The sequence below is a fragment of the Copadichromis virginalis genome, linkage group LG4 (assembly GCF_057382275.1).
Source record: "Copadichromis virginalis isolate Kocher_CV1m ecotype Utaka linkage group LG4, C_Virginalis_male_GT1.1, whole genome shotgun sequence".
In the NCBI taxonomy this organism is placed as follows: domain Eukaryota; kingdom Metazoa; phylum Chordata; class Actinopteri; order Cichliformes; family Cichlidae; genus Copadichromis; species Copadichromis virginalis.
In genome coordinates, this window is record NC_140621.1 from 4,317,255 (window position 1) to 4,341,350 (window position 24,096).

Genomic DNA, 24,096 nt, shown 5'->3' on the forward strand with positions numbered 1-24,096 from the left:
CTGATGCGACCTGAGTGCTCACACTGTGCCTCCATAACATGAAGGTTATAACAGAAAATCTGTCGCTCCCTCTCTCTCTCTGTCTTTCACTCACACAGACACACCACCACCATCAACTTTGCTAAATTGCTAATGAAAAACATGATCAGGCAGCTGTGATTGAGCAGCAGTGTAAATCCAACTATTTTCACGGTTGTTGTGGTCGTGATAATTTTGTGATGCCACATCGAAAAGGCTCGGATGAGCTTTCCAAAGTTCTACAAGTGCCTCCATCACTTGTGTCCAGATCACACGCTGCACAGCCGTGCTGCTCCGTCTTTTTCACCGATGTTTACGTGTTTGCGCATGAGCAGTGTGAGCGGCTGTGGTGACACCCTCACGGGCGATTGATGATCGGGAGCTGGTCGTGAGGTGTTAATCGCTTCTCGTTACCCCACGTATACTACACGATGCACGATGAAGGCCACAATCGGGCCGATCACTCAAAAATCGGCTCAAAATGGGCCAAAAATCGCACAGTGTGAGCCCAGCGTTAGAGCAGCAATGTTTGTTCCCCTCAGAGAAAGAAAAGAAAAAAGGCTGCAAAAGTACAGGGAGGACTGGGAAAAGGAAAACACCTGGCTGGGAAAGTGCACGATAACACCTTTAAAGCGCACTGCACTGTGTGCCGGCGCACTTTTTCCATAGGCATGCTTCTAGTGGTGGGCACATGAAGAACATGAGAGGCGTGAAAGCTCGGGGAACCCTTAACCAATTTTTTGTCCACCAGGCCACGGCAGAAGCAGATATGGTATGTAAACACTGGTTTGTTGTTTAGACCCTCTGGTTAAGGTTAATATGGGCATGTGCGGTGAATATCAGCGCTATGTGGCCAGAAGTGTGATAATATCATTTATTTTGTGTAATAAACAACTGCAAGGATGGATGATTACAACAAATAGATGAATAATACATAAAAGTAATACATAGATGAATAATGATGATGAGTTAATGAGCGTTAATGATGATGTTCATGGGAACAAGCGGGTTTACAAACAGGAGCAGCTGATTAGCATTAGAAAAGCTGAAATAATACCTCAACTGAAGCCAATTGTACTAAATGCACTATATGTGCACTGTTACAAGAATATTTTTCGTTCTATTGCTTTCTATTAATTTATATAATTTTAAGTTAAGCAGGACAGAGTTCTTTTAAAGAAAGATTTACTTATATTCTCAAAAGTTAAGCATGACAGGCTTCTGTTTAAGAAGGAGACCTGTTTTACTGTGTTAATGTTGTCATTTTGAGCTAAAAATAAATGGCTAAATGATCATTTGTTTCCCATATGGTCATATCACAAAGAATATGCATCTGCTTAAATCAAATTCAAGTCAAATGGTTAAAAAATAATTTCACACACACAAAAAAAGAGCTACCACACTGGGAAGGGTGAAGACAACTGGGTTGCCCGGCCCTGGCCACGAGGTGTCCCTTATTTATTTTTCAGGGAGTTGGCAACCCTACTCACCAGCCACTATATTTGCTTTATGTGAGTGAAGTTGCCCCCCCCACCTTCTTCAAATCTAACAAAAGTGGTATCAAACGTTTGTGCCACGTTTGTGCTTCAAAGATTTTCGTTTGTGCCGCTTTCATTTTAAAGATATTAATAAAAATTTCTAGAGGTCATCAGAGGTCAAACCAGCCCCCCCATGTTAATTAAATCAAACAAAACTGGTGTCAATCAACTGTGCTACGTTTGTGCTGGTTTGTGCTAAAATTGTCGTTTGTGCTGCTTCTGTTTTAAAGATATTAATGGTCAAAAGATCGACCACCCACATTACCCAAATCAAACAAAATTGATGTCAAACGTTTGTGCTGCAAAAATTTTTGTTTGTGCTGCTATCATTTTAAAAATATTAATAAATGAATGTCTTAATGCGGGCTTAATCATCCAGATAAGTAAATCCCAAAAGGTTGATTCTGCAGATCCAGTTTGTGAATGATGGTGTTGAAAGCTGAACTGAAGTTCATGAACGGCATTCTAACGTATGAGTCTATAGTGTCCAGATGTGTGAGGGCTGAGTGAAGGGCAGTTGAAATTGCATCATCGGTTGAGCGTTTTGACCGGTATGCGAACTCAAATGGATCCAGGTTGGGGAAAAGAGATTATTTGATTTGATGCGTTACAAGCACTTCATAATGCTTGACTCCCTCAAGGTGGTGTCGGAGAGGCGGATGCTGTCCAAGATAAAGACAATGTTGGATAACACCTCCCACCCACTCCATGACATGCTGGTCAGTCACAGGAGCTCGTTCAGTGAGAGACTGAGATTACCGAAAAGCACCACTGAACGACACAGGAAATCATTCCTGCCTGTGGCCATCTCCCTGTACAACGCATCCACTTAACACATTGTTTGCTGCTACAACTACACATGTTTCTTTTCCAGCTATTTATTTATGAGTGACTTATATCTATGTATGTATTGTACTATTCTTAGTTAGCGTATTGTCTGTCTTGTCTTAATGTTGGTTTATAATGGAGCACTGTAACAAAAAAATAATTTCCCCCAGGGATCAATAAAGTATTCTGATTCTAATAATGATTATTATCATTATTATTATTATTATTCATAAGGATTAATTGTTGTGTGTATGAGGGTACAGTTGTCCATTTGTTTGTTTTGTCTGTTGTGTGTGTGTAGGTGGTTGTGGGTGTGTGTATGTTCAGTCCATGAGTTTAATGTTGGTCAGATGTCAGGAGTTCAGGAGTCTGACAGCTGTGGGGAAGAAGCTGTTCCGGTACCTTGTGGTACAGGATTTGTAGTGTGCTAGGACCAGCTGCTCTAAGCACTTTGTAATGATGGTGGTGAGGGCTACTGGGCAGTAGTCGTTTAGGCTTGATGGGTTGGAGTTTTTGGGCATGGGGACGATGGAGGTGGATTTGAAGCAGGCCGGTACCACAGCGTGGGCCAAGGACAGGTTGAATATGTCTGTGAGCACTCCTGCAAGCTCCCCAGAACACGCTCTGAGAACACGCCCGGGGATGCCATCAGGACCTGCAGCCTTGTGGACATTAATCCTGCTCAGCACCGCTCCTACGTCGGTGGGGGAGAGAGTCAGTGGTTGGTGGTCCGGCGTCACTTCTGCTTTGGTTGTAGTTGTTGGATTCCCTCGCTCAAAATGAGCATAAAAGTTGTTGAGCTTGTTGAGGAAGGAGGATGCGGGGGAGGGTTTGGTGGTCCTGTAGTCTGTGATGGTCTGGAGTCCTTGCCACATGCGTCGGGGGTTGGAGTTGGAGAAGTGTTCTTCTACCTTCTTTTTGTAATGGTGTTTGGCTTTTTTCATACCCCTCTTTAGCTTAGGCTGTACAGTAGGCGTGTGCATCTCCTGACCTGAAGGCGGTGTTGCGGGCCTTCAGGAGGAGAATGTGGCGTTAATGTGATCCGTAAAGGTTTCAAACTTTCCAGGCCTCAAACCACATGTGTGTTCTTCCAAGTAGTAAATCTATAAAAGTAAGGCCTTTATGAAAACACTGAATACATATTCAGGGTTTAAAATGTTCAATCGTGGTTTTGGTCGTGGCTATTATAAAGGCTTTATGGCTTTTCCTATAATACCTGGTGGGCCGGTCACTAGTCAAAATGCCTGGGCTGATTTTTTGTCCCAAACCAGCCCTGACTGATGCGCCAGCCTCCGGCTCACGCCAAGCCGCACACTGTCTACCCTTACAATAATCACACGGTTGCTGTAACAGTAAAGCTGCAGCTCTCCTGCTGCCAGCGTTACCCATCAACACAAAAACAACAACAGCACAGACAGCGCACAGGTTTTAAGCCGGCGAGACCTGATTGCAGACCACGACCTGCCACAATAATAAAGCATTTTTTAAATTTAATTATCAATAAATGATTTCTCCTAATTATGTACTGGATTTTAACTATTTAATAATAAAAAAGGAAACATCACAAAAAACACTTAAGGTCATTGAAACTAATAGCGATTTAGCAATTCAATCACGCATCCACCTTATACGATAGGGCGAGCGTGGCTCAAGAGTTGGCAGTTCGTCTTGTAATTGTAAGGTTGCCGGTTTGAGCCCCGGCTCAGACAGTCTCGGTCGTTGTGTCCTTGGGCAAGACACTTCACCTGTTGCCTACTGGTGTTGGCCAGAGGGGCCGATGGCGTGATATGGCAGCCTTGCTTCTGTCAGTCTGCCCCAGGGCAGCTGTGGCTACAACTGTAGCTGCCTCCACCAGTGTGTGAATGTGAGAGTGAATGAATAGTGGAATTGTAAAGTGCTTTGAGGGCCCCGAAAAGCACTATATAAATGCAATCCATCATTATTATTGAAAAGTATTGGTATCGCTGATACCAGCCTTATTTACTTGGTAACGGATCGATACCAATATATGCAGCATCGCACACCACTACATGCAGGTCATGTCTATATCTGGTCAGTTGGTCCATAACACATTGGATACAAACTAAATTCAAATTCAAATTTTATTTGTCACACACACAACCATACACAGAATGACATGAGGTGAAATGCTTATTGCTGTGCAATGCCTGATCATTAAATGACAGTAATATTTACAGATTCATAGATTTAACTTAGAAAGTTACAGTAAAATGTGCAAATAACAGTTGATGTAAGAAATGATAAATTATAAGAAAAAACCAGAGATGTGACGTGTGTGGGAGAGTCCAGTCCTACACCTGGTTCAGGGCCTGAATAGCCTGGTGGAAGGAGCTCCTCCTCATTCTCTCTGTTTTGGCCTTAAGGGAGCGGAAGCGCTTCTCAGACATCAACAGTGAGAAGAGTCCATTGTCGGGATGCAAGAGGTCCATCATGATCTTCCTGTCTTTAGTCTTGCACCGCTTTGTGCAGATGGACAACAGGTCAGGGAGCTCTGATTGAATGATGCGTTCGGCCGAGCGCACCACTTTTTGCAGATCTTGTCTGTCCTGCTTGGTGCTGTTCCCAAACCAGGTGCAGATGTTTCCCGTCAGGACGCTCTCCATGGTGCAGGAGTAAAACTTTTTAAGCACCCTCAGTGGCAGATGGGCAAACTAGGTCCGCAATTTGGACGTCCAACCATGACCCAGTTTGGACATCAACATGACGTTAGACCTTTGAACTTTGGACTGGGTAACTTTTTTTTGTGAACATCAATGACAGGTGTAGGAAATTTACTTAACTAATAAATGTAATATTTTTTATTTACAAATGTCAACATTGTTGTTAGCAATATGATACATGCACCTGTTGTTCACCCGGAAGAACAAATTCTGTATAATCACTAAAATAAGCCTTATTTATCATTCATTGTGTGTTGGAACCAGTGTTGGTCAAGTTACTTGAAAAAAGTAATCAGTAACTAATTACTGATTACTTCCCCCAAAAAGTAATCCTGTTACTTTACTGATTACTTATTTTCAAAAGTAATTAGTTACTTAGTTACTTTTTAAAAACACGATTTACAACCTGAAGAGGTGATAAAGCGATAGATCTTTCAGCCCAATTCTACTTTTCCTACATAATCCATCATACAAAATGTAATCAAATGGAAAAGTCTCTTTTTTTTAACTTGTTTTATCAGTTTTAATCTTTTAACTTTATGCATCAAGCAAAAATTTAATTATATGCAACATTCTCTGACGTGATTAAATTAGTTTAACATTTAAACCTATTTTCTGCACATTCCAGCACATAAAATAAAATATTTTTTGTGTTTACACTCAGTCTTTCAAATAGATGCAAGTAAAACACAGCAGAAAATAAATAAAGTCAAAGACTCAGCGGTCCTGTTGCTCTATTTTCACCTGTAAAGCAGGAGTGGGGTAGGCGGAGGTTTACCCTGGTGCAGGTGTGCCGCGGTCAGTTGAAGAATCCGCGACTTTCTCTGTGAGTTTCCCATTACGTCGTAGCTACTCGGTGCTTGCTTGGAAGTTTAGGGGTTTTTTCGCTGTAAAAAGAAGTTTTCTTCCCACGCACAACGGACGCTAATGTTTTTGTCACTTTTTATGGAATCAAAGTCAAAGTAAGGTCAGTACTTCCACGCTTTAAACGCTGCACGCTCACACTCTCTCCACTCTCATATATGATCCATTGCTGATCTGCACACAGCTGTTGTCACTAACGGCGCACTCGCTTACGTCACTGTCGTGAGACATTCTCGCAAAAAAATCACGGTTTTAGTAACGCAGTAATGCAGCGTTTCTACGGGAAAGTAACTGTAATCTAATTACCATTTTTGCAATAGTAATCCCTTTACTCGTTACTTGAAAAAAGTAATCAGATTACAGTAACGCGTTACAAGTAACGCGTTACTGCCCATCTTTGGTTGGAACACGACACGCCGTGACCCGGCCCCAGCAGATGAAGATGGATGGATGTGTCTTGGAAACGGTACATAGATGATGTGTTTTTACTCTGGAAAGGACCGGTCTTTATATTACTACAGTTTGTAGAATTCCTTAATGTACATTTTGCAGGGTGAAACGTAAGCCTGCAAAGATTATATAGAAATTGTTCTTGCAGGCAACCAACAGGTGCCTTTTTGTTGGTCCCCTGGAAGAACAAATTCTATACAGTTTTTCCAGGCTTACCTTTCACATTCAATTACAGTACTGGTTTTTATATAGCGCTTTCCCACTGCGAGAATTCAAAGTGTTCTACACAATCTACCTCACTCACAAGCACTTTTCCCTCTCTGCTCTAAGTGCTTCTATCTACCTATTCAACCACATTCATACTCCAGTGGTGTTGATATCCTGCCAGAGGATATTTGACATGCAGACTGGAGCAGACGGGGCTCAAACCACCAACCTGACGGTTAGTATGTCACATGCTCTACCACTGGCTTGTAATCCAGAGAGAGACAATGAGATCGGTAACAAGGAGTCTTTCAAATGTATAAAATATCCTGCTGCACATATAATCATGCTGAAACCACATGCTCTTGTTTTATTACCCCATCAGCAGGGCTATGTCCTTGCTTTCAATTAGTTTAAGGGTCACTTTCCTGTTTCAAAAGCTGCTTCTAATAGTTAATTTTAGCATTCAGGTCACAGTCTAAAAAACAAGTAGGTCTTCCAATCAGCAATAGCCTTATTGTCTAAATTAAAATTAGTAATACTCATATAAGGTTTTATTCTCCATGGTGTCAGGATAAAGCAACATGAAATAATGGATCCTCTACCAGAAATAATCAGGGGACAGTGGGGTGGTTTGTGCCATCCCTGGTTTCTAGGGAACCATAGAATAAATTGGTCATGTGACCGCATATTTTTGAAGCATCAATCATTCTACTCATCCAGCAAAGAAGACAGCTTTATTGCATAAAAACCTTTGTAGTTCAAAAACTACTTTTTGCTTTTAAAGTAAAATTTCTATGATCAAGTTTTTTTATTGTTTTGCCCGAACAGTTATAGATAAGTTTGAAAACATTTCACAAATGTTTTAGTGCTTTGGTAAGCTACAGTCTACACACCTAGCATGAGTTTAGATAGAAACTGCTGGATAATGCATTTTTTGGGGGTGAATTGTGTCAAGAGGCCTGGGTTAAGCTTATAGATACATATTAGTTTATTGTAATTGTGATTGCATTTTTACTGTTTTTTTACTGTGACATTCTAAACATGCCTAAAAACACTTCACACACCACAAAAACACACAAAGACCTCAGCCATCCCAACAACAGACTGTTCTCTCTGCTGAGGTCAGGAAAGCGATTCCGCTCCCTGAAGACCAACACAGAGAGACTGAGGAGGAGCTTCTTCCCGCAGGTGATACAGTCTCTCAATCACAATCACACCACCACACAGTACTGACCCACACATATGGTTCTTACACACACACTGGACTTTCTGGGTTTTTTTTTACACTAATTCGATTAGATGCGTGGTCATCTAATCGAATCACTTCATCACTAAATCACTTTAAGCATATTTGCACTGCAAAAGACACTTACAAATGTGGATTGCACAACACTGGACATTATATTTCTTCATTTCCACTTAATACTGTACAGCTGCTGTTATTGTGTATATATATTTATATTTATATTTCTTCATACATTCTTATATATTTCTATACTGTGTATTTGTGAATTGTGTATTTTGCTGTACAGTTATTTTATTTTTAACTTTAATTTTTATATTTTATTCCTTCCTAGTTAAATTGACCCTTTTTAATTTTCATATTTATTTCCTATCTTATTCATAGCCTTTTTTTTCTGTCTCTTTAGGTCAGGAGCAGTTGTGTAGCATTTCACTGCATATCATACTGTGTATGACTGTGTATGTGACAAATAAAATTTGAATTTGAAACTTGGTGGTACAGCAAGAAGGGAGCATCGGGTAGCATCAACAGGTGTTATGGAGGAGGCCAGATATGTGCAGACAATTGCAGTTAACTTCATCTTCATTTGAATTTCATTTTGTTCTGTGCAAGGTGTAGCGCCACGCTACACCTTGTTTAGGAAAATTGACTTTTGGTATGTTCATGTGGCGCAATGGCCTTTGATGTTGTAAAATAACTGTAAATAAACCTTAGATAAGACATTTTTGTTGACGTTGTTTAGCCTTCGTGGCTCAAGAGTTGGGAGTTCGCCTTGTAATCGGAAGGTTGCCGGTTTGAGCCCCAGCTTGGACAGTCTCAGTCGTTGTGTCCTTGGGCAAGCCACTTCACCTGTTGGTCAGAGGGCCCAGTGGCGCCAATGTCCGGCAGCCTCGCCTCTGTCAGGGTGGCTGTGGCTACAATGTAGCTGCCATCACCTGTGTGTGAATGGATGGATGACAGGTTGTGTAAAGCGCTTTGGGGTCCTTAGGGACTAGTAAAGCGCTATACAAATACAGGCCATTTACCATTTAGCCTTTTATACAGCATTACAATTTTTGAGATGAAAAAGAGTTTTACTTTCATAATCAATGGCACAACTTACCCTGCACCGGGGCAAGTTGTGCCGCAAGACCACTTTTTTTCAGGAAGCTACATTTCTTAAAAACTATATTTCAGATCCATAGTGATTGTTTCCCGGGAAGTTTTGGCTGGAAGCTTTACTGTCATGGCCTCACTTTAAAGTCACTTTAAGTAAAAACTCACCCCACTCTCCCCTACAGTTTGTATAAATTCACACTGAAGACCAAAATACTCGTATGACACAAATGACACACGCACTAGGAGGAGACAGGGGCTGACCTAGGATGAACAAGCAAAAGTACCAGATATACTGTATATACTCAGGATATTCAACTAAAAACTAAATATTTTTATTTTTAAGTATATTCAAATTTCATAGTACAGAATATCTATTTTACCTGCATTTCATATTCACTTCACTTGCATGATTTCAAGTAATAAGCTCGATGAAACACGTAATAGCAAAACATAAACCCAGTGTATTTAAAATTCAGTACTGCATGATGTCATTTCTTACAATATTATTTCATACTAATAATATGTGTTAACATTTTCAAATATGCACTGCTTCACTGTTTAATAAATGTATTTCTACTTTAATTGCTAATTATTAAAATAGCATTAAATCCATGTTGTGGCTCATTGCTGTTGTGTGTTGCCATGTGTGACAGTCACTATTGCTTCTTTTCATGCCTACGTGCTGTGGATGACAAAAGTTCAAGGATCACTAAAAACACAGAAAATAAGTTGTTGGCAGTAGCTCAAGAATTCACAAGCTGTCAAAAAATAATAGAAATGTCTAACAGGACGAACTTTTGTCGCAATGATATTTTTACATCCAAAGGGTGAAGAGTTGAGTTCACAGTCTCATTTGAATATTGCGGTGAGAGAGAAACCTGGCCAAAAGTAAGTAACGTCACTCAGGAAGCAACTTCTCTTCAGGAAGAGCAGTCTGGGGATTTCCTTCCTGAAAAAGGACATCAGCTATGTGAACCTATCTAGGTTTTTTCTTTGCCTTGTATGTAAATCAAGAAACAGATAGCTCCTGTTTTTCTTGCAAAACAGTCTGGAGTAGAGTCTTTCCATTCTGCAGGAATTGCAGGGCAATGACCTGTTCATACTTTCCAGCTCAGCAGCCATACCTGGTGACACTTTTGGCAGTTCAGTGAAAAAAGAATTTAGGAAATCAGAGTCCCCTGTATACTCCGATTGGAAGAAAGTTTTACAGAAACCAGCAGCAGGAATCAATTATCTTCCTCTGCCCGATTCTCCTCTCCAATTCAAAAAAAGAAAAGGTGAGAAGGAGCATCCATCAGGGTGACATTCTGAAACCTACTGCGTACCACAGCAACCCTACCAGACACGACCAGCAGATTCACTAAAGTGGACTTTTTATTTTTAAGGACCTCAATATGCCCTCGTTATCCTGTAGAATCTGCTAAAGACTGCTGCTCCACTCACTCCCTGACATGAACCCGTCTCTTCCAGTCAGCAGCATTACCCTCAGTACTGTGTGGTTCCCGGACAAAGGTGGCATTCGTTTTTTTAAGAGTTCAATTCAATTTTATTTATATAGCACCAAATCACAACAAAAGGCGCTTCATATTGTACTGTAGATACAGAGAAAAACCCAACAATCATATGACCCCCTATGAGCAGCACTTTGGCGACAGTGGGAAGGAAAAACCCTCTTTTAACAGGAAGAAACCTCCAGCAGAACCAGGCTCAGGGAGGGGCGGGGCCATCTGCTGCGACCTGTCGGGGTGAGAGAAGGAAGACAGGATAAAGACATGCTGTGGAAGAGAGACAGAGGTTAATAACAGATATGATTCAATGCAGAGAGGTCTGTGAACACATAGTGAGTGAGAAAGGTGACTGGAAAGGAAAAACTCAATGCATCATGGGAATCCCCCGGCAGCCTGCGTCTATTGCAGCATAACTAAGGGAGGATTCAGGGTCACCTGGTCCAGCCCTAACTATATGCTTTAGCAAAAAGGAAAGTTTGAAGCCTAATCTTGAAAGTAGAGATAGTGTCTGTCTCCTGAATCCAAACTGGAAGCTGGTTCCACAGAAGAGGGGCCTGAAAACTGAAGGCTCTGCCTCCCATTCTACTTTGAAATACTCTAGGAACAACAAGTAGGCCTGCAGAGCAAGAGCGAAGTGCTCTAATAGGGTGATATGGTACTACAAGTTTATTTACACTCAACAAAAATATAAACGCAACACCTTTGTTACTGCTCCCATTCCCCATGGGATGGACGTAGAGACCTAAAATTCATTCCAGATACACAATATAACCATCCCTCCCAAACAGTGGTCACACATCAGTCCAAATGTGTGATAGTGGGCACATCTGCTATATTGAGATAATCCATCCCACCTCACAGGTGTGCCACATCAGGATGCTGATCTGACATCATGAGTAGTGCACAGGTGTACCTCAGACTACCTCAGACAGTTAAGATAAGTGAGATATGTGGATAATTCTACAGAGGCTATATAAAGTGCTGGTGGTTGTGAGTCAGTCCATGTTATTATTGTGTGTTTGAGGGTACGGTTGTCCATTGTGGGTGTGTGTGTGTTCAGTCCATGTGTTAACTTGGGTCAGATGTCAGGAGGCAGAGTTCAGGAGTCTGACAGCTGTGGGGAAGAAGCTGTTCCGGTACCTGGTGGTCTTAGTCCGGAGGCTCCTGTGGCGCCTCCCAGAGGGCAGGAGGGTGAAGAGTCCATGTGATGGGTGACTGGGGTCTTTGCTGATTTTCCCAGCCCTTTTCAGACACCACTTCCTGTAGATGTCTTTTATGGCAGGAAGTGGTGCTCCGGCGATGCGCTGGGTAGTTTTCACGACCCTCTGCAACGCCTTCCGGTCCGAGGCAGAGCAGTTCCCGTACCAGACTGTTATACAGTTGGTCAGGATGCTCTCGATGGTGCAACGATAGAAGTTCACCAGGATGTCTGAGGACAGGTGGTTCTTCCTCAGAGTCCTCAAGAAGAAGAGGCGCTGGTGAGCCTTCTTGACCAGCTTGGAGCAGTTGGTCGTCCAGATGAGATCCTCGGAGATGTGGACTCCCAGGAACTTGAAGCTGCTCACACGCTCCACAGCCCTCCCCTTAATGTGGATGGGTGGATGTGGGTCAGCATTCCTCCTGTAGTCCACGATGAGCTCCTTGGTCTTCTCGGTGTTATGCAGCAGGTTGTTTGTGTCGCACCACTCAGCCAGACGATCCACCTCCTCCCTGTAGGCGGCCTCATCGTTGTCACTGATGAGGCCAATCACCGTGGTGTCATCTGCAAACTTAATGATGGTGTTGGAACCATCAGCAGGTCTGCAGTCGTGGGTGAAGAGGGAGTAGAGGAAAGGGCTCATCACACAGCCTTGTGGTACACCAGTGTTCATCGTGACTGTAGATGAACAGCGGTTATCCAGCCGGACATGTTGGGGGCGGTTGGTCAGGAAGTCCAGTAACCATTTGCAGATTAGGGAACTGATGCCCAGGTCTGTCAGTTTCCTGATGAGTTGTGAGGGGTGGATTGTATTGAATGCTGAACTGAAGTCTATAAACAGCATTCTGGCGTAGGTGTTGTTGTTGTCCAGGTGTGAGACAGACAGAGTGCAGTGCGATGGAGACTGCATCCTCTGTGCTCCTGTTCTGGCGGTATGCGAATTGGTGGGGGTCCAGGGTGGGGGGGAGACAGGATTTGAAGTGTGCTAGGACCAGCTGCTCTAAGCACTTAGTGATGATGGGGGTGAGTGCTACTGGGCAGTAATCATTGAGGCAAGATGGGTTGGAGTTTTTGGGTATCGGGACGATGGAGGTGGATTTGAGCAGGCCGGTACCACAGCGTGGGCCAAGGACAGATTGAATATGTCTGTCAGCACTCCTGCAAGCTCCCCAGAACACGCTCTGAGAACACGCCCGGGGATGCCATCAGGACCTGCAGCCTTGTGGACATTGATCCTGCTCAGCACCGCTCCTACATTGGTGGGGGAGAGAGTCAGAGGTTGGTGGTCTGGTGTCACGTCTGCTTTGGTTGTGGTTGTGGGGTTCCCTCGCTCAAAACGAGCATAAAAGTTGCTGAGCTCGTTGAGGAAGGAGACATCAGAGGATGCGGGGGAGGGTTTGGTGGTCCTGTAGTCTGTGATGGTCTGGAGTCCTTGCCACATGCGTCGGGGGTTGGAGTTGGAGAAGTGTTCTTCTACCTTCTTTTTGTAATGGTGTTTGGCTTTTTTGATGCCCTTCTTTAGATTAGCCCTGGCTGTGCTGTAGGCGTGTGCATCTCCTGACCTAAAGGCGGTGTTGCAGGCGAAATATTGAAATATTGATTCCTCCAGTACAAGTTATTTATGTTCTAGAATCGATTCTCATATTAAAATATCGATATTTTAGTAATTTGGAGTAAATTTGTAGTTTATCATACAGGAACACAGTGGAAAGAAACTATATCATTCGGATCATCTAACCTTAAAGGAATTACTTCGTCTTCCACCTTACGGCAGTGTAAATGTGTCGCAAAAACATTACGTTTTTGTACAAAGTATCGGTATCGTCGATACCACCCTGAATTGTACTTAGTATCAGATCGGAAAGGAAATCAGTGGTATCGCACATCACTACTGCATGCTCCTGCTCTGTGGAGGTGTGTGTGTGTGTGTGTGTTTGGTTTTTTAGCCGTACTGACAAACCTTTAAGTTTAGTGACCAACTTCTGGGTTTTGTTATTTCCTTTCTTTTAAAGGTGATAGTGGCTTTTCAAAAGTCAAAGTAAACTTTATTGTCATCTCTGCTATATCCAGTGCAGTATACAGAGAGACAATGAGGCTCAGTTTACATCAGTGCAAAAACAAGCTAATAAATCGATATAAAAAGGAGAAGAAAATAAATAAATTTATGCATAAGAGTTACAATTAGAATTTACACTTTGGTGTGGTTTAAGGTGACTGGTGTAGCAGCTTGTAAACCCGGAGTAAAGAAGATTGTCCATAGAGCAGCATCAATTGTCCATAGGTCAGCGTGTCTTACAGGGGTAGTGCTGTGTAAAGTGCAAAAAAGTCAGATCACAGATTGTATGGGTGTGTGTGGTGGGGAGAGAGGGAGGGCTGATAGTGAGTTCAGGAGTCTGGTGGGTCAAGCACGATGCCTGCAGCCTTACTGATGCAGCGGTTTTGGAAGATTTCCTGTATCACACGGAAATGCAGCTGGTCAGAACGCTCTCTATGGTGCCTCTGTAGAACGTGGTGAGGATGGGAGGAGGAAGGTTGGCCCGCTTCAGGGGTCACAAGAAGTGTAGGCACTGCTGGGCCTTTTTGGTGATGGAGGTGGTGTTGGTGGTCCAGGTGAGGACGTCTGAGATGTGAATTCCTCTTGATGCTGTTAACAGTCTCTACCATGGAACCATGGATGCTGAGTGGTCTGTGGGTGGAGCGAGTCTTCCTGAAGTTAACGATCATCTCCTTGGTTTTGTCCACGTTCAGTGACAGATTGTTTTTGCTGCACTAGAACGGCATCTACTGAACCTCATCTCTGTGTGCTGACTCGTCGTTGCTGCTGATGAGTCCAACTACGGCTGTGTCGTCAGCAGGGTTGGTCAAGTTACTTGAAAAAAGTAATCAGTAACTAATTACTGATTACCTCCCCAAAAAGGTAATCCCGTTACTTTACTGATTACTTATTTTCAAAAGTAATTAATTACTTAGTTACTTTTTAAAAACACGATTTACAACCTGAATAGGTGATAAAGCGATAGATCTTTCAGCCCAATTCTACTTTTTCTGCATAATCCATCATACAAAATGTAATCAAATGGAAACGTCTCTTTTTTTTTAACTTGTTTTATTAGTTTTAATCTTTTAACTTTATGCATCAAGCAAAAATTAAGTTATATGCACCATTCTCTGACTGGAAGAAATTTGTTTAACATTTAAACCTATTTAAATAGGATTAATTTCAGGGATAAATTTTTGGATTAGCTGCTGGATTAGCTGCTGGATTAACAACCTTATTTTAAAAATCCTGCAGCTATTCAAATTAGCCACACCGTGGAATGTAAGGAGCTCTCTGATTGGTTGGATCAACAGCTAATCCAAAAGTTAATCCCTGAGCAAACAGGAAAAGGAATTTGAAATGCAGTTTATTAAAGTGCAATTGGGAAAAGGGGTTGGAAATGAAGTTTATTAAATTTGAATTGAAAAATGTTTTTTGAAATGAAGTTTTTAAAAAGCATTTTAAAAATCAGTTTATTAAATTGGAATTCAGAAATGAATTTACAAATGGAGAATTTATTCTACAATTCATTATTTAAGCGCAGAATTCTTTATTTCGATGAACGTGGCTGTTGTGGTCCTCCATACTTTAGTAGAATGTAACAACCACCCATCGGCCTCATCCAGATGCAGGATGAATTTTTAACTGAAAGCGAGCCTTTATTTTGGTGGCTGTACAAAAAACACTTCACAGCAATGAATGAAGGGATGAACTGAAAACACTAACAAAACTAAACTGGGTGAAGCTACACAAAAGAACATGATGAACAATGAAAACCCTAACAAACACCTGAAACCAGGAGCCCGAGCCATGAAACACTGAGGAGGAAATGCAGTAGCAACATGGAGGATGACGAATCAGCAACAAACAGGTGGCAACAAACAGGCTTAAATACACAGCAGGACAACAAGAGAATGGGGAACAGATGGAGACACAGCTGGGGCAATCAGATCACTTATCAAATCACTGAGAATCACAAAGCTAGAAACACAAAAGACTAAACTCTGGAAAACATAAAATCAAAGGAAAACCAAACATAAACACTGCAGACCCAGGACCATGACAGATGTGGCGTGAACCGCACTGACTTTAGCATAATTAAGAGTTTTGTAGATATTAACAAGCATCTTTTATAAGGTAGTAGTTGATGATAAAGTTCCAATCATTGTTATTGAAGTTCAGCCAACAGGTTTCGGAATGATACATTAGGAGAAAAGATCTTTGTTAAAGGCATTTTATTCTCTCTTTTTGCGTGTATATGCAATGGAAGCATATATGTTGAATATAAAATAAGAAGCCCTTCTCTCAGAATCAGCAGCACCAGAAAATAGTGTATGTAAGACTGCAGCAGTATCACCATGAGTGTAAAGATTTAAAAGAGGCACTTTGCAGTTTTACAGCCTTAATCACTCAGGATCAAATTACATAATGTCAGCAGGAAACCACTTAACCACATCCAAAAATAATCCATCCTTCCTGCCTCAAATCACTTCCTGAAATCACTACAAACGTTGACACAATTCCTACTGCCGATGATATAGAAGATGCAGAAAAGCAAAGGCTCCTTTAATATAGTGATGAAGTCTACTCAGCGTGAAATTATTTGGTGTAAGTTACACTGCAGTAGTTTTACACTGCACTACATACTGTACATACTGTACATTGTATGGTGTCGGAGAAGGAGGCAGCAGGTATCCGCAGGTTTGTGTGTGGTCAACTCCGTGACGAGGCAGACCTGAGCACGCTGACCTTGGGAATTTTAAAAAAGAGATATCAGACACACAACAAATGTGACTCATTAAGGCCAGAAGTAAAAACTTTCATGAAACAGGTGGTGCAAGAGGAACTGATGAAAATGCAGGATAATGATGAAAGTGAAAGTGACTCAGAGACTAAGAAGCTCCAGAACAAAAGGAAAAGAGAAAATGGAAATGACGAGGTCATGAGTGAGAGTGAAGATGAATCCTGGGCAAAGAAATCACAAAATAATCATTCAAGCTCATCATCAGAATCTGAGGTTCAAGAGGACAACAAAACAGAAAGTAAAGAAAGCAGCAATGATGAAGAAAATGCCAAATCTCAAGCTGATGGTGAAGAGCCAGAGGTGAAAAAATCACAACAAAAGAGAAATGAAAATCGTCAAATTGACAGTGACGACTCTTCTGATTCCTCAGTGAGGAAAGCAACTGCAGTGACAGTCCAAAGAAAATGGTGAGAATGAACGTCGAGACAGTAACCAGCAGTAAAGATGAAGGAAGGAGAACACCACTGAGTGATGCAGGAAACGAATCAGATGGAGACTGCAAGTCAGAAACGAGTGACAAAATTAGGAGCGACGAGTCTTCTGACAGTGAAAAAGAAGATACAAAAGTGGAAGAGAAAACCAGTGACCCAGACTCAGTTTCATCACTACCTTCTTTGGAAGATGAAAAAGAAAATAAGACTGATAAAACAAATGATAAAAAGATGAAGAAGAGTGTGAAGAAAGATGAGAGCACCAGAAAACCAAAGTCTGATGACAAATCGGTGGCGAGGCTTGAACGTTATATTGCCCTCTGCGGCGTGAGGAGAAATTACAAGAAGCTGCTGGAGGACTGCCGCTCCCAGGTGGCTGTTCTGAAGAAGGAGCTTGAAGAGCTTGGTGTACATGGTCAGCCAAGTATTCCAAAATGGAAAAAGGTCAGAATGAAGAGAGAGCAAGCTCAAGAACTGGCTGCTCTTGATGTCAACAACATCATTACCACACAAGGTCGACCTACACGCAGGGGTGCCTCAGCAAGTCAGAAACAACAGGACTGTCCGTCCTCTGAATATCTGAGTCTGGGTCACTGGTTTTCTCTTCCACTTTTGTATCTTCTTTTTCACTGTCAGAAGACTCGTCGCTCCTAATTTTGTCACTCGTTTCTGACTTGCAGTCTCCATCTGATTCGTTTCCTGCATCACTCAGTGGTGTTCTCCTTCCTTCATCTTTACTGCTGGTTACTGTCTCGACGTTCATTCTCACCATTTTCTTTGGACTGTCACTGCAGTTGCTTTCCTCACTGAGTTCCTCATCAGAAGACTCGTCACTGTCAATTTGACGATTTTCATTTCTCTTTTGTTGTGATTTTTTCACCTCTGGCTCTTCACCATCAGCTTGAGATTTGGCATTTTCTTCATCATTGCTGCTTTCTTTACTTTCTGTTTTGTTGTCCTCTTGAACCTCAGATTCTGATGATGAGCTTGAATGATTATTTTGTGATTTCTTTGCCCAGGATTCATCTTCACTCTCACTCATGACCTCGTCATTTCCATTTTCTCTTTTCCTTTTGTTCTGGAGCTTCTTAGTCTCTGAGTCACTTTCACTTTCATCATTATCCTGCATTTTCATCAGTTCCTCTTGCACCACCTGTTTCATGAAAGTTTTTACTTCTGGCCTTAATGAGTCACATTTGTTGTGTGTCTGATATCTCTTTTTTAAAATTCCCAAGGTCAGCGTGCTCAGGTCTGCCTCGTCACGGAGTTGACCACACACAAACCTGCGGATACCTGCTGCCTCCTTCTCCGACACCATACTAAAAACCTTCGCCGTCCCACCATCTACCCCCGGAACAGAACTATCATGCGGCTCAGAGCCGTCCGGAAACATTTCGGATATGTCCACCTCACCACCCAAGCGACGAGCTTGAGCACGAGTAACCACACATGCCGGATAAACTGTGGGGTCACCCAGCTCCGACGGGAATTGGCATAACCGATCCGAAGTAGGACACTCAATAACTTCCGGCATAGCCGGAAACACTTTTCCCCCGGCCAAGTCATTTCCCAAAACAAGATCAATGCCTTCAATTGGCAGCTGATCTCGAACCCCCACCCGCACAGCGCCCGATACGAAGGACGAGGTCAAAGTAACCGTATGGAGAGGCATGCGTAAAAGACTCACCTTGATACCCCACACCAGCAAATCAGAACCACAGTACGACTGCTGAGAGAAAGGCACGACTCCATGCCGCGCCACCGAATGCTTCGCCCCTGTATCCCTCAAGATGGTGATCGGAACCCGGTCCCCCGCATCACCAGACAACAATAAAAACCCCGTCGAAACAAACGGTCGAAACACCTCATCTATCCCCCGCGGAACGACGCCAACCGGCATTAAGCTAGGGCGGGTTACCGCGGAGCAACACTGCACGGCCCCCCCCGAAATGTCGGCCCGCGCCCCCTCCCTCGCCCTCAGCACGGGACCAGAAGCAACGAGATGACCGAGCTCATGACAAAAAAAACATCGGCGGTCTCCAGCGGCCACCGTAGGGCTACGCCGCGAGAGTGAATGAATAGTGGCATTGTAAAGCGCTTTGGGTGCCTTGAAAAGCGCTATATAAATCCAATCCATTATTATTATCTATCAATCGTTGGTTGTAAGATTCAGATAATTATTTTTTAAAAGTGAGACATTTTAAATGAGAATAAGAAAGAAAAGTATTTCTTTGTGCCCCCCTCTCCCTGTTAATGCCCTACCTGGCCCCTGGCAACACTTTGCTAGACCCGCCCCTGCACAGTTACCAGCTGTCGGCTACTTAGAAAAGGATCCTGGTGTTATTTGTCTCTCAGAAACAGTTCATAACTTCCCTTCAACTCATTCATGTCACCTAAAATGTAAACCTGTTTCTCCATCACAGCTCTGATGATTCAGTAAGGACATCTCCTGGTTTCATCTTCATGTTTCCCTCTCACCACATATCCAAACCATATCATGACCAGCAGCTTTTTTTACAGCTGTGGCTCCAGCAAACATCAGCTGATACTAGAAATTAATATTAAATAAATTCTAGCAACAGCTGATCAAGCTTAAACGTGCTGCTGTTGTTTAGCGCGACATCCGCTGGTTTCCTCTTTCGGCGCAAAGTGGGCGATAAACAAACAAGAGAGACGATCAGCTGATCATTGATCAGTTTCATGATTGAAGTAGAAACGGGAGAGGCAGGGGAGAGAATGAGAGAAGAAGAGGCAGCTGTGCAGCATAACGACAGAATAACTCCAGCTTTGTGTCTTTTTCATTGTAGCTGAATTACGGGACAAACTGTTCCTTTTCACCTCAATAAGAAACGCGTAATATTTTCTCTGAATACCAGACGGGACGGTTGGCAACTCTAATAACTTATGAACAAAATAAAGTGCAACATCATTAACTTCATAGCACCACCCAGCTGTATAGAAACTCCGTCATGCTAGCTAGCACGCAGCACGAAAAAGTCAGCATAACGAAAATAAACTCCACCTAAACTTGGTTCATATCTGACCCAGATAGACTGCAGGTCATAACTTCTTACCTGAAGTTCAGTTCACCTGACACTCGGACCAGCGCCCGCCTCGGGTCTCTCCTCTTGCCTTCCTTTTCCTTCATCCACCTGCTGCCTCCACCACCTGCTAATGTTACTGAATCTGTGGAAGCTCCGCGATAGCCACCACACAAAGTAACGAGTAACGACCCTATCTAAATCCCAGTAACAAGTAACGCGTTCCTGATTTTGGCATAATAACTAGTTACCGTGCTCGTTACCACAATAATAACGTAGTTACTGTAACTCGTTACTTAATAACGCGTTACTTAATAACGCGTTAGTCCCTACACCAGGGGTCGGCAACCGACATGCGGTTCTTTAGTCCTTATACTGCGGCTCCACGTGGTTTGGAAAAAAATTATAAGTATTTAACTGAAGTGTATTTTATTTGCGTTAGTTCTTTTTAAACTTGCAGTTCTAAATTGGAAGATTATTGTGATCTTGAAATATAAAAATAAAACTATGTTATTATTTTTCATCGCTCAAAATAAGCGTCACACTCGCATAAACCATACCCGCTGAAATGCTGTGCATTTATCAAGACTTTCAACCCCAGGTAGGCCAAGTGGTAAAAACAAACACCGCTCACACCTCACAGATGACAGCTTACTAGTGACTTCGTACAGCCCCGGTCTGCAGACGCTGTGCGCAGTAGGTCGGGAGCAGAAGTCCCCTTGTCAACATACCACGGCAGACCCGACGATGTTCGCATGAACATGCTTTTTTCCTTTATTGACTACTTTTCACACAGCCAGCTGTAGTTTTACAGCTCACAGCCTGATACATACCAACACAACAGCAGAGAGAGCACAGAATTTAAGCCGGCGAGGCTTGATTGCAGATGCCGCTCAGGTGCGTCCACCTCCCCTGAAGCGGCACTGCAGACTACGCCCTGCCACACACATTAACCACGTAAAATAAGTATTCATGCAGATATTTTGCAAATACTTATTTTTCATTTTTTAGCAGCATATTGCTAAAAGAGGATATAAGATATTTTTTAGAGGTGAATGTTGGATCTACGAACAGGCTGGCTATTGTATGGGATGCTTTGAAGGCATTTATTCGTGGAAAGTGCATAGGCTATAGTTCTAAGAAAAATAGAGAAGATAAGGAAAAGACAAAAACTTTGGAGGAAAATATAAGTAAATTGGAAAAACAATTAGCAGGAAAATTTGATGATAATAAATTTAAAGAGATTTGCCAGCTTAAATATGATCTTCATAAAATTTATAACAAAAAAGCAGAGCATGCCCTCTTTCGTCTTAAAACTAATTTCTATGAGAATGGTGAGAAGACAGGCAGGCTATTAGCCAGACAACTTAAGCAAATGGACAATCAGAATGTTATTACGGCAGTTAAAAAGGATGATAAATTAGTTACATCTTCTTCAGAGATTAACACAATTTTTAAAATATTTTATCAAGATTTATACACGTCCGATAACAAAGTAAGTATGGATCTGCTGAGTCCATACTTTGATAAAATGAAAATACCAAAAATCTCACAAGAGGGTAGGGACAAATTGGAAACTCCACTAACTGAGGTAGAAGTAAAAGAAGCTATCCGTGCAATGAAAGCTGGGAAGTCACCAGGAATAGATGGATTCCCAGCAGAATTTTACCATAAATTTATAGATTTGCTATGTCCTTTTCTAACTGAAGTAGTACATGAAGCCTTTGAATTTGGACGACTCCCTGCAAGTTTTAATCAGGCAGTAATATCACTAATTCCAAAAGGCGACGAGGATTTAACTGATCCAGGTAATTACAGACCAATAAGTTTAATCAATGTGGATTGCAAAATTCTATCCAAAGTTTTAGCAACAAGGTTGGAGGTTGTAATACCACAAATTATTCATCAAGATCAAGTAGGGTTTATCAAGAATAGATCTGTTTCTGATAATATGAGGACATTACTACACCTGCTGTGGCTGAATAGAAATAACACAAATCCTGTATTGGCTATATCTTTAGATGCACAGAAAGCTTTTGATAGGGTGGAGTGGAACTTTCTGTTCACAGCCCTGGAAAAGTTTGGAATAGGTGACAATTTTTGCAGATGGATTAGAACCATGTATTCTGGTCCAGAAGCAGCTGTATTTACAAATGGGGTACTTTCTCCTTTTTTTAGTATTTCCAGATCAACACGTCAAGGATGCAATTTAAGCCCATTGCTATTTATAATATTTTTAGAGCCATTAGCTATTCAAATCAGAGAAAATGCAGAGATTAAAGGTGTATTTGGGGGAGGCAGAGAACACAAATTATTCCTGTATGCAGATGATGTGCTGATATTAAACCAAGACCCAACTAATTCTATCACAAAACTATTAGAGGTGATTAATACATACTCAATGTTTTCGGGGTACAAAATTAATTGGCATAAATCAGAGGCGATGCCAGTTTCCCAGGCTTGCAGTCATAACTTAATATCGGGCTTTAACTTTAAGTGGGTGGACAAGGGAATGAAATATTTTGGAATTGAATTGGACCCCAATATTGAGGATATTATGGCTAACAGTATGGGAAAATTATTAAACAAGATCAATAAAAACTTGGGTAAATGGAGTAAACTAAATTTGACATTGTGGGGAAAAGTGAACACAGTTAAAATGGTTGTGGCACCGCTCATCAACTATTATACAGGAATGCTGCCTATGTGTATCCCGCGACGGATGTTGTAAAGCTACAATAATATGATAAAAGATTTTCTTTGGAAGGGTGGTAAACCCCGTATTAACATAAATCGACTGTGCCAACCTAAGAAAGAAGGGGGACTAGCCCTGCCCAATATAGAGTATTATAGCATCTCTTTTGAAATGGCTAGATTAGGCAAACATTGGGCAGGGAAAAATAATATAGACTGGATTTTAATAGAACAAGAGCTTGCATCTCCATTCACACCAATTGATATTTTATCACAAAAAGTGAATAATCACGGTAAGACGCAAAACCCTATTTTGAAATTTTCGAAAATGGTATGGTTGGAGGTGCATAAGAAATATAAACTTGTGCCATATGTACAGAAGTATGCCCCCTTGTGGTATAATCCTAAAATTAAAATTGGTAAGCAGACTGTTTACTGGACACAATGGCTGAGAAGAGGTATCAGAACTGTTAGTGACCTATTTGAAGGGGGTGTTTTCATGTCGTATGAGGATATTAAAAAAAGTTTTGTTTAGAGGGTAACAGTCATTTCTGGAAGTATTTGCAAATAAGAAACTGTTTAAAAGGAGGAGTTACAATAACATGTGAAAGTAACTCGATAGAGAATTTCATGCTACTACCCCCATTTCTGTGTACAGCTGCGAAATGGTATAATATTTGCCCATGGATTAAAAACAATATAAATAAGAGCCTGAAAAAAGTATGGGAAAGGGATCTAGGGCGTACAATGGATGAAGATACATGGGATTCTATATTGTCGAACAATGGATTATACATTAGGGAAGCCAGGGGAAAATTTATTCAATACAAAATTCTTAACAGATACTATTATACTCCTTCAAGGCTGTATAGAATGGGGATTGGTAGAGATGACTTGTGTTGGAAATGCCAAAAAGCCAAAGGTACTCTGATACATGCCCTCTGGGAATGCCCGCTGGTTTTTCCAGTTTGGAACACTGTACTGAATTATTTGCAGGGGTGGACACTTTGTAACCTACCCAGATCACCTAAATTATGTTTACTAGGAGACAAAGGAGAGGTGCCGCAATTAAGTAAACACCAGTTTAGAGTGTTAAGTACTGCATTGGTAACTTGTGCCCGTGTCATTTTGGAACACTGGAAGGACTCTCATATTCCAACGCTTAAAATGTGGAAAGACAGAATGATTGGGAATGTTGCGTGCGAAAAGATGCTGGGAAAAATACATCATGTGACAGAAGCTGCGCTGGAACAGTGGGACAATTTTTGCACCTACATGTCTACCTGACTTGGACATTTGAGTTTAAGACAACATATGTTAAAACCTCACTTGTTTTGTTTTGTTTCGTTGTGTTTTTTTTAATTAATTAATTTATTTATTTATTTCAGTTATTTATTTTGTTTGTTTGTTTTTGTTTGTTTGCTTCTTGCTTTTGGTTGTTGCATCTCTGTATTTG

The 24,096-nt window shown here is 41.7% G+C and overlaps 1 protein-coding gene and 1 pseudogene across 1 annotated transcript; one reads left to right on the top strand and one right to left on the bottom strand.

The window, feature by feature from the left end:
- The first annotated feature begins 16,336 nt into the window (after positions 1–16,336).
- On the top strand, positions 16,337–17,487 carry LOC146710616 (uncharacterized; annotated as a pseudogene).
- Position 17,488: 1 nt separating this feature from the next.
- LOC146710617 (uncharacterized) lies at positions 17,489–18,837 on the bottom strand (the record flags this gene model as incomplete). The annotated part of the gene is made up of 1 exon (XM_085455367.1): positions 17,489–18,837. A coding segment is annotated over exon 1 (1,317 nt), but the record flags the coding sequence as incomplete, so codon positions are not given.
- Between the last annotated feature and the right edge of the window lie 5,259 nt (positions 18,838–24,096).